This window comes from Belonocnema kinseyi, chromosome 6, assembly GCF_010883055.1.
Source record: "Belonocnema kinseyi isolate 2016_QV_RU_SX_M_011 chromosome 6, B_treatae_v1, whole genome shotgun sequence".
In the NCBI taxonomy this organism is placed as follows: domain Eukaryota; kingdom Metazoa; phylum Arthropoda; class Insecta; order Hymenoptera; family Cynipidae; genus Belonocnema; species Belonocnema kinseyi.
Window position 1 is genome coordinate 20,855,996 of NC_046662.1, and position 10,810 is coordinate 20,866,805.

At 30.3% G+C, this 10,810-nt stretch overlaps 2 protein-coding genes across 2 annotated transcripts in view; one reads left to right on the forward strand and one right to left on the reverse strand.

Annotated features, from left to right (window-relative positions):
* The window catches only part of LOC117175033, a 5,761-nt gene extending 1,233 nt beyond the window's left edge, over positions 1-4,528 (forward strand). Inside the window, exons 2-4 of the mRNA XM_033364546.1 lie at positions 852-1,235; positions 2,872-3,534; positions 4,437-4,528. Of these exons, the coding sequence (XP_033220437.1) occupies positions 1,126-1,235; positions 2,872-3,385 (624 nt within the window). The 5' untranslated portion in view covers positions 852-1,125 and the 3' untranslated portion in view covers positions 3,386-3,534; positions 4,437-4,528. The remainder of the gene's footprint in view (positions 1-851; positions 1,236-2,871; positions 3,535-4,436) is intronic.
* Positions 4,529-9,381: 4,853 nt separating this feature from the next.
* The window catches only part of LOC117174382, a 6,068-nt gene continuing 4,639 nt past the window's right edge, over positions 9,382-10,810 (reverse strand). Inside the window, exon 3 of the mRNA XM_033363468.1 lies at positions 9,382-10,287. Coding sequence (XP_033219359.1) covers positions 9,497-10,287 — 791 coding nt within the window. The 3' untranslated portion in view covers positions 9,382-9,496. The remainder of the gene's footprint in view (positions 10,288-10,810) is intronic.

The following is a 10,810-nucleotide window of genomic DNA, read 5'->3' on the forward strand; positions in this document are numbered from 1 at the left end:
ATACTTTATTTACAAAAAAGTTCTTAGGTTCAAAAAAACATTCAGTGAACTGAAAAACTGTGGTCGGTAATATAGGTATTTAGCTGTGTCACATGCCCTTAATTAAAAAAAAATTAATTTTGCTAAATTCAATTAATTTGCATGGCGCTTAGGAATTAGTATCGATTTTATCAGTGTTAGATTCCCCCGGCTTTTTCCCTAGATTAATAAATATTTTTTCTTCATATTCTGAGGAATGATAGTGAACATGCTAACAAACGTTCCTGCACACATTTTGATGGGTTAATTCCAAAAAAATTTGCTTTTGTTAAAAACGTGTTTATATTTCGAGGTTATGTGTGTTACAATTCTCCCAAGCGTTACTTCCAAACTACAATAAAATTTTGGCCGAAAACTTTAGACTTACAAATAAACATATTAACTATGTCCCGGAACTAACCTTGTTTTAGGCAATCAAAAAAGTTTATTTCATCAATAATTTCCAAATTATCGGAATGTCAGAGATAAAAAAACGACGTAACCTCAAAATAATGCATATGCATAAAATTTTTTTAGCACAATAAATTTTTTTGTTATTATTTCTCAAAAACGAGTCCGGGGACGTCCGTCATGATATTTTATAGCATCTCGAGTTTCATTTTTTAAACATTTTCATTTTTGTGGGAAAAAAGCCGGGGGAACTGTACCCGAGTGACTTCACGACGAAGTATCACATGCCCTTAACATAATTCATATATGTATATACAATTATATTTATATGCAAAATTTATTTAAATTCTTTCAAGCGGAAGATTTTGAAAAATGCTTCTAAAATTTTTGAATGTTAAAAATTGAGAATATTTCTTATGTAGGAACGATAAAAGCAAAATATCAGAAGAAAATCAAACTTTGGAAAAACTTAAAAATCTGGAATGTCCTTTTACATGGGGACTCGATGCGATTAATGGCGATGAGATTGATCAAATTGTTAAGGATAGTGAGAAATCGAGAACTGGCGTGAACGACAATCTGGAGGATATTTTACATTTCATGAAAGTGGGACCTGATGAGATAAAAGAATATTTTTAAGAATTTGAGGAATGGAAAACTCGCGAGGACGAAAATCTCGTTCCGATATTAAAGTTAATGCGCCTGATCCTAACAGTTTATGAAAATGCTTTAAAAGAAGACTTCACCGAATCTAACGAAAATTTGAAGTTGGCGGGAATACAATTAGAAACAATGAAAAATGACGAGTAAGATTAATTTTTTTTAATTTAAAAAATTAAATTTTTTCCAAGAACCAGGATTGCTACAAAATCCCAATTTCAAAAGTCCCTAACTAATTTTTAATGTCGACCAGGTAGTTGAATTTAAAAAAAGGTTTCTTAACAAATGAAGATTAAAAAGTTTACCCAGACTGTTGAACTTTTAAACCAGAATACAAATTTTCTGTAAAACAGTTAAATTTTCAACTCAAAAATATGAATTTTCACCAAAAAGTAATTTTCAAACAAACTGTTACATTTTTAATCACAAAATAGGAAACTTCAACCAAGAATATTAGTTTTATACTGAAAAACGTTACATTTTCTTTTAATTAATCTAAAAAAAAAGAATTTTCAATGAATTAGTTACATTTTCAACCGAAGAGATGAACCATCAACCAACCAAAAAATTAACTTGTAACATATTGGCTGAACTTTTACCCAAGTTGTTGAATTTTTAATTATAAAAAATGAATTTTCGACTATAAATGGAATAGTTACATTTGCAATAAAAAAATTATAACTTCCTCCAACGAAATATTTTAACTAAAATTCTGAATCTTTAATTGGAATGCTTGAATTTTTAATTACAAAAATTAATTTTAAATACATAAAAACGAATTTTCAACCAAAGAGAAGAATTTTTGACTAAAATTATGAATAAAAAAAATGTGTTGACAAAGTATGTAGTTCAACTGTTAAGCAAGTAGTTGAATTTTCAACCAAAATACATTAATTTTTAACAAAAAAGATTAAATTTTTACCAAGAGAGATGAAATTACAAGCATCCCTTAAGCTGACACGAATTGCTCCTAAAATTTGCAAACATTTCAAAATTTTCCAGGAATCTTCAGATAGTAGATATTTCAAACAAAAGGATTTTAATTATTAATAAAAAGAGAATTTTGTACCAAAATAATATATTTTTCAATCCAAAAAGGCCAATTTTCAACAAAAGTGCCGAATTTTTAAGACAGAAAGGCGAATTTTCTAGAAAACAGTAGAATAATCACCCCAAAAATTTGAATTTTCAACAAAAAAGAATAGCTAAATTTGTAGTTAAAGAAATTGAATTTTGACCAAAAAAGAAACGTAATTTCAACAAAGTAATTAAATTCCCCAGCAAATAGGAGAATTTTTAACTAAAAGAGATGAATTCTGAAACAAAATTATACCAATAAACTGTTTATTTAAAAAGTTTTCATTCTTTGAAAAATGGGAAAAGAGTGTGAAGTCTGGACCACAGTCATACAGAATTTGTATAACATTAAACTTTAGTTTATCGAAAATTTAATTACTTTTTTAGGTTTCTTCTGATATTCTATGACTTTCCCTGACTTGTTTAATTTTGTTTAGACTTTCCTGACCTGTAGCAACCCTTAATAATGTGAGATTCACTGGGAACCCGCTTTACTGGGCATTTTGGGGGTGCCTTCAATGGCCTTCTCGATAAATCGGGGTTCTCCAAATTCTTCTTCTTGTCTCTCTCTCTCTCTCTCTCGCCCCATTTGATCTAGGTTCCGGTAAAGCGGGTTCCCAGTGTAATTAGTTGACTAACATCTCCTATTTCTATCATGGTCCCAAAAAATTGCTTTCATGATCATTTATCAAAATTCCTTTTCAGAGATTATGAGAATATTTCTCTAGACGTACTAGAGAATATTTATAATGGAACAAATTGCCATTTTCAAGCGAAGTTAAAGAATTTCGAAAAAGTAGAAGAGATTCTGAAGCTTATCAAGGAAATCGATTATCCTGCCAGTCCAAAAACCAGAAGTACACTCCATGGACGCAAAAGTTTGGATTGGTCAAAGTACAACACATCATGGAAAAGAGAAACCGGAAAAGCAATCGAATTTGCTAAACTGGCAATGAAGGATAATCCAGAATTTGCTGAATGGTACTTTATCATGGATAAACATTTCAGAAGTCAAAGAAGACGTCCACAATTATACTTTAAGCCTTGCCAAAAAAAATCGAAGCCTTCGAAACTGCTTACAAACTACATCCAGAGGCATTATATGTATTATACATTGCTGAAATCTTGGAAGATCAAACAGATTGCTGGGAATGGCATTCCACTAAATCTTTTGATATGTTCAAGAAAATATTTGAGACAGAACCAAAGAACTCTGTAATTAATCTATACCTCGCTCTTGGATTTAGTAAGTCCAACGAGTTCAAATTGGCAAGGAAGTGCCTTAATTTTGTAAGACAAAGATCTCCTGAGGACCCGACGTACAAACGATGTCTAAAATTGTATTCTTGGGCTTGCGAACGTATCGAAGTATGTTTCATATTTATTATTTATTTAAGGGCATGTGACATAGCTAAATACCTATATTACCGAACTCACTTTTTCAGTTCCCTGAATGTTTTTTTAAACCTAAAAACTTTTTTTATAAATAAAATATGGAGCTGAAACTTTGGACAATGTATTAGAGTACAATAAAGTACGTTTAGGTACTGCATTTTGGTAGGAACTTCACTGAAAATTATTTTATCTTTTTTCTGAACCTCGACATTTTTTTAACGTTCCAACTTTTTTTATACATAAAATATCGGTCTCAAATTTTGAGAAATGCAAGAGCCGAAAGAAAACTACGTTTAAGTACAAATCTTAATAATAAAAGATGTAAAAAAATGTTTAACTATCAATTCCATCGGCATCAGCCGGTAACGTTGTACACGAAAATACGAACCCTCTAGAGCCTCGTCTAGTGGCCGCCAGGGTTCGTATTTTCGTGTACAACGTTACCGGCTGATTCCGATGGAATTGATAGTTGAAATATTTTTTTTTACATCCTTTATTATTAAGATTTGTACTTAAACGTAGTTTTCTTTCGGCTCTTGCATTTCTCAACGTTTGAGACCGATATTTTGTGTATTAAAAAAGTTGGAACGTTCAAAAAATGTCGAGGTTCAGAAAAAAGATAAAATAATTTTCAGTGAAGTTCCTACCAAAATGAAGTACCTAAACGTACTTTATTGTACTCTAATACATTTTCCAAAGTTTCAGCTCGATATTTTATTTACAAAAAAAGTTCTTAGGTTCAGAAAAACATTCAGTGAACTGAAAAAGTGAGGTCGGTAATATAGGAATTTAGCTGTGTCACATGGCCTTACATGTGTATTATAGAATTAACCAGTTTTTACTATTAAAAATTTGTAATCAATTCCGTTTTTCAGATGGCCCGTTCTTATCAGGAAGTAGTAAGGATATTTTTTTCGGATAGTTCGTTCGTAGCAGGAAGCAATAAGGCAATTTTTCAAACAATATTGCAATGTGTACACAATTTCTTTGATTTATTATAAATACTCGTTTTTTTCAATCCTCGTTAATATATAAATGTTTGAAAAATAAAAATGTATATATAAAATTAAAAGCTGTTTTTTAGTTTGTGAAAGTAACTTTATATGTTTAATATAGAAAGCTTTGATAACTTATATCATAAGATATTCTTAAACATATTGCCACTATCGGATAATTGAATAAAGAATGCTAAAAACAAAATTATTTCTTGAATTTAGTACGAGAGTCCATGGATATGAATACTATTTAAAACAAATTTATATTTCATCTTTATATACTTAAAATTGAGAGTATATTCTAACAGTGGAGATAAAAATATTTTTCACGAACATATCGAAACGCTTATATTTTTTTCAACAACATTAATGTGAATACTATATTATATTATATTAAATTCAATTCAAATCGCTTGAAATTCCTTACAAGTGAAAATATTGCATTTGCAACAGGGTAGATGAATTCTGAACCAAATAGTTCAATCTTCAAACGAGAAGATTAATTTTCTAATTAAAAGACGAATTTTTAACCTAATACTTGAATTTTTTAACTAAAAAAGATCAATTTTAAACCAAAAATTGAATAGCTAAATTTCCAGTTAAAAAATAAATCTTTTTCAACGCAAAGAAAAATTGCTTTTTTCCGCAACAGCAAATATTCAGTAATGAATTTTCAAAAAAAAATTGTTCATCTTGAACTTAAATATTTAAATTTTTAAACCAAAATAATTAGAATTAAAATAAGATTTTTTTTCTACCAAAAGAGAAAATTTCAAATAAATACATATATTTTTCAATTAAAATTATGAATATTTTATTTGAATAGATGAATTTTCGAACAAAAGAGGATTATTCAAGTAAGAAGATTAAATTTCAACCAAAAAGAGCACTTTTCAAGGAAATACATGAATTTTAAACCAAAACACATTATTTTAAAAGAAAAAGACGATTTTTTAACCAAATACATTAATTTTCAACCAAATAATGGAATATTCAACAAAAAATATAATTTATCAATCTGAAAAATAACGAATTTTCAAAAAATAGTTTAATTTTTGACAAAAGAGATGAATATTAAAATGTTGAACCTTTTACAACACAGTTTAACTTTCAAACAAGTAGATGAATTTTCCAACAGAAAACATTTTTCAGTTGACAGAAAAAGAATAGCCAAACTATTAAATTTCTAAGCCAAAATATAAATTTTCAAGAAAATAGTTAATTTTCAACTACAAAAGATAGATTTCTCAAATAGATAAATTTTAAACCAAAACATCAATTTTTTTAGAAAATAGTTGAATTTTTAACAAAAAAGATGAATTTTCAACCAAAGTGATAAATATTCATCTAAAATTATGAATCTTCAACTGGAATAGATAAAAATAAAGGAATTCTCAACTAAAAAGGATAAATTTTCAGTTAAAAAAACTATGTATTAACTAAGAAGATGAATTTACACGTAAAATTATAAGATATTCAAATGACTTAATTAAGTTTTGTTCGAAAAAATTAATTTTTAACCAAAAAAACACAAACCTTCGAAAAATAGTTCAATTTTCAATTAAACTGAATATCTTTTAACAAAAAGACGAGTTTTTAACCAAATACAGGAATGCCCAACAAAATATCTTAATATTCAACTAAAAGGAGATAAACTTTTACCCCTGAATCTTTAAGCGAAACAGTGATTTTTTAACGAAAGATTTCAATTGTCAGCCCAGTAGTTAAATTTTCAACCAAAAAAGATAGATTTTAAACGAAAAAATAATAGTAAATATTTCAACCTCAGAAGATTTTACTTTCATCTCAGAAACAGGTAAATTCAACCAAAAAATACGAATTTTTAACCACATTAAAATTTTCAAGCAAAAAAATAAATAAAATTCCACGCAAAAAGATAAATTTTCAATCCAGAAGATTCTTTTTTAACCAAAAGCAGCAATTTTCAAGAAAATATATGAATTGTCAACCAAACTGTTGAATATTCAAATAATATTATAAATCTCCATTAAAACAATGAATCTTAAACTGAAAGCGTTGAATTTTCAAAAAAAAAACACAAATCTTAAGTTAAAAAATTAAGTTCCAACAAAAAAAAAATTTTTCAACAAGTAAATTAAAAAAATCTAGGTTTTTTCAAGGATGCAAAAATTCTCTGACACTTACAGGTTTTCCGGCTTCTTTTTTCATTAATATTCTTTTATCTACCAATTTTAATATTATAAAATGTAATTTTAAGTTTTTTTACTTAAAAGTAAAACGAGTATATAATTTAGGAAGCCGTATCATAAAATAAGTTGATAATAGATTTTATGCTTTCACATCTTCAGGATTGACCTGAAACTGAGGTATCAGGTCATGATGTTTTTAGGTATACTTTCTACGATGCCTGTCGGCAAACAATTCGTAGTTTTTTACACGAGTGAAAACCGAAATATCTCTTTTTATCAAAATGAATCATCGTGAAAGCTCAGGACTTCTCAAGGGAAGCTACTAATATCCTTAGATTTTTTGAAATGGTACAGAGACAACAAAATAGTCCAAAAAATCTTACAACTGAAAAATAATTTGGGAACATCTAAATCCAAATCGATTCTGCATAATACAAGTTTGCTTCTCGTGAAAGAAAGAATACAGCATACCAAATTTCTTTTGCACACTACCTCTAAAAAACTATTAAAACTTCACCTTTTTCTATCAAATACCCTCAGATTTGACATTTGGTCCACATTCGACCGCATATCGTTTGACCAATCCCAACGGATTAAAGAGCTTTCCACCCAAAAACAAAATTTTACAAATTACTTCCAGTAAAGCAATCTCAACTAACAAATACAGTAAAAAACATGTCCGACCACCCTCTCAACAATGAAATGATTTCAGCCTTATCTAAAGGACATAATTTTGCTGTAGCTCCTTCGAAAATCCCAAAAGAAGAAATAATCAGCAATTTAGAATCCACAATATATACCCTTTCATCCGAAAAAGCGAATGACATACGACGCAGGACGGCCAACATTTTACGCCAAGCTCAAGTTCCATCCTGAAACTTAACAAACAGGAAAAAAACCGCAATTAAAGAACTCAATCAAAATAAAGATATTATAATATTACCCGCAGAAAAAGGCAACGCAACAGTAATAATGAATAAAGAAGACTATAAACAAAATCATAGACCTTTTGACGATACATAGAAAAAACTTAAAAAGGACCCCACAAAAACAATAGTCAGTAAAACAAAGACTCTTCTCAAAGACTCTAAACTTGACAGTCAAACAATATCTAACTTAATACCTACTAATCCCATCTCTCCAAAACTTTACGGGCTCCGAAAAATCCACAAAGAAAACATTCCACTCAGACCGATCGTCAGCGCAATAAACTCATTCATTCATTTGACTTTATTAAAAAGATACAAGAGATTTACATTAAACCCCAAGAAATCATAGTGAGTTTCGACGTAGTATCCCTTTTTACAAAAGTACGAATCTCGGATACAATTGATATTATTAAATCTTTCACAAACTTCCCTTCCGAGCTTGTACCTTTGATAGAACAATGTCTCAATAATACTTACTTCTCGTTCAATAACCAATTCTTCGAACAAACCTCAGGGGTAGCAATGGGATCCCCAATCTCACCTGTAATAGCCAATGTCTTTATGGAACATCTAGAAACTAATATCTTCAACCAAGCCAAACTTAAACTAGAATTCTGGTTCCGTTACGTTGATGACACATTTGTTATCTGGCGACATGGACGAGATGAACTAAATAAGTTTTTCGATTTTATCAATCAATTAAATCCTAATATCCAGTTCACCATGGAAATATAACAAAACGGAAAATTGCCTTTCTTGGACGCATTAGTGTACAAAAAATCTGATAACACTAGGACATGAAGTTTACAGGAAACCCACGCATACAAACAGATACTTACATGCCTCCTCCCACCATCACCCATCTCAAAAACAATCGGTCATCAACTCCCTTGCATACAGAGCTGTCTCCATAACAGACAAAGACAACTTACAAAAGGAATTACAAAACGTTAAACAAATCCTAATAAAGAAAGATCCTACGAAAGAAAGAGAGAGAAAAATGACCACCACCCTACCTTACATCCAAGGTGTCACATAACAAATAGGAAGAATTCTCAACAAACACAACATCCAAACCATATTTAAACCACCTGCGAAAATAGGACAACTACTAAATAATCCTAAAGATAAAAAGGCACCCTTCAGTGATCCAGGAGTATATAAAATTCCTTGTTCTTGTGGCAAAGTCTATATTGGAGAAACCGGGAGAGCGGTGAGCGGGCCAACGTATGAAGGAACATGAATGTAAAGTCAGGCTAAAACATTTCACACAATCAGCACTAGCTGAACATCATATCGAAACAGGACATAACATTTTATGTGATGAAACAACAGTCATTGCAAAAACACACAACAAATTTCCAAGAAAACATAGAGAAGTAATCGAAATCTTAAAACACCCTAATAACATCAATAGGGACAATGGATATAATACCAATCCGATTTGGCTTTCCGTTCTCCCGGATTTTTTAAAAAAGACTTGATTGGCCAATCAAGTTCGACCAGTCCCCACGGTGGGGCGCTCTGGCCAATCACAGGCATCGTAGAAAGTATACCTAAGAACATCATGACCTGATACCACAGTTTCAGGTCAGCCCTGAATGTTCACGAAACGTCGGCAAAGAATTCGTAGTTTTTTACACGAGTGAAACCCGAAATATCTCTTTTTATCAAAATAAGTTAATCTTAAGTCGTCTGATTTAAATAACAGTAATAAATACTTGATTGTTCTTCCTATTCATTTCACTCATTTATTGTGATAAATATAACGAAATTTCATAATTAAAAATTGCTAAAAAAAATCAGTCCTTACAGTAAAACTCTTCAAATCCATAAAGACTTAAATATCTAGATCGCCATCAAGATCTTCTTCCTCGTCATCATCCACATCCTCAGGCTCGTAATAAATAGTTGTCTTTTGAGGATTTATAGCTGCAGTATAAGGCAACGGAGTATTTCTTCTCTGTTCCATTTCCTTATCACTCATTTCTATTCTGAAAGAGGTTTGAACTGCTTTTGGTTTTTCTGAAAACGCTTTCTTTGTTTTGCGACTCGAATCATTCGAAATTTTCGCCGAGGTAATTTCGTAAGTTGTTACATCCTGTGTAACAAATTCCGACTGCCGCAAAATACCTCCTCCAGGTTTTCTGTGAGTATACCTCCCTTCGTAAGCGATAGTATTGTTCTGTGCAATTCTGAAATGCTGCTCCAATTTTAAATAAGTGGTTCCATAAGTTTCGATTTTGGGGATGTTAAGATTACCAAAATCTCTTCGAGATATTCCAATTAATTGGCCTGCTTTCTCCTTGAGTTTTTCGACAAAGGATATCGTTTTTTCGAGGCCTACTGATAAACTGAGAGTGCTCAAGCAATTTATTATAACGATAGAGTTTTGTGGAAAAGTTGTGAGGTATTTTTGCAACTTTTCCGGTATCGATTCGGTTTCGTTTGCTTTTATGGAATAAAAATCGGAAATGTTTATGTTGTCTAATTTCATGGAATTAAATTGATCGGCGTGAAGATGCTTTGGACTCGAAAATAAGAGCATTTCTATTTTGTTGCTCAGATTTTTGCTTTGCCACATTTTCAACCATCCTGTGATTAAAGTTTCGGCAAAGGTGGCCTCCACTCCTGAAAATTAAGAAATTCTTTGTGGAAATCTAAGAATCTAACGATGAAATATAGATCAATTGAAAAAAAAAAGAAAGAGTGAGAAGGCAAACTCCACACCCCCTTCTTTATTTTTTCCTTTCTTATTTTTTAATTTTTATTAGGTTCATCAATCGCTTTACTCGCACATGTAATTTTTCGAATTTAGGGGGTAAATTTTTGAACTCAAAATAACCATTTTTAATACATATTTATTTTATAGGTTTGTTTTTAATGTAATATAAATATGATTTTCCTAAGATTCTTAAAAAAATTCGAAAATATTTTTGAAGTTTTCAGATACGACAAAGTAAAATTTCAACAACAAAATTAATCAACCAAAAATTTTAATTTGCAACCAAACAAGATTTTAATTTGATATAAAGAACAGATGAAATTATACAGAAAGCCGAATTTTGAACAAAACAGTTTAATCCTCCACCCAAAGAGATAAATTTTCAACCAGTTGCATTTTCAGCCAAAAAAGTTGGAAACTTTAAGGGGG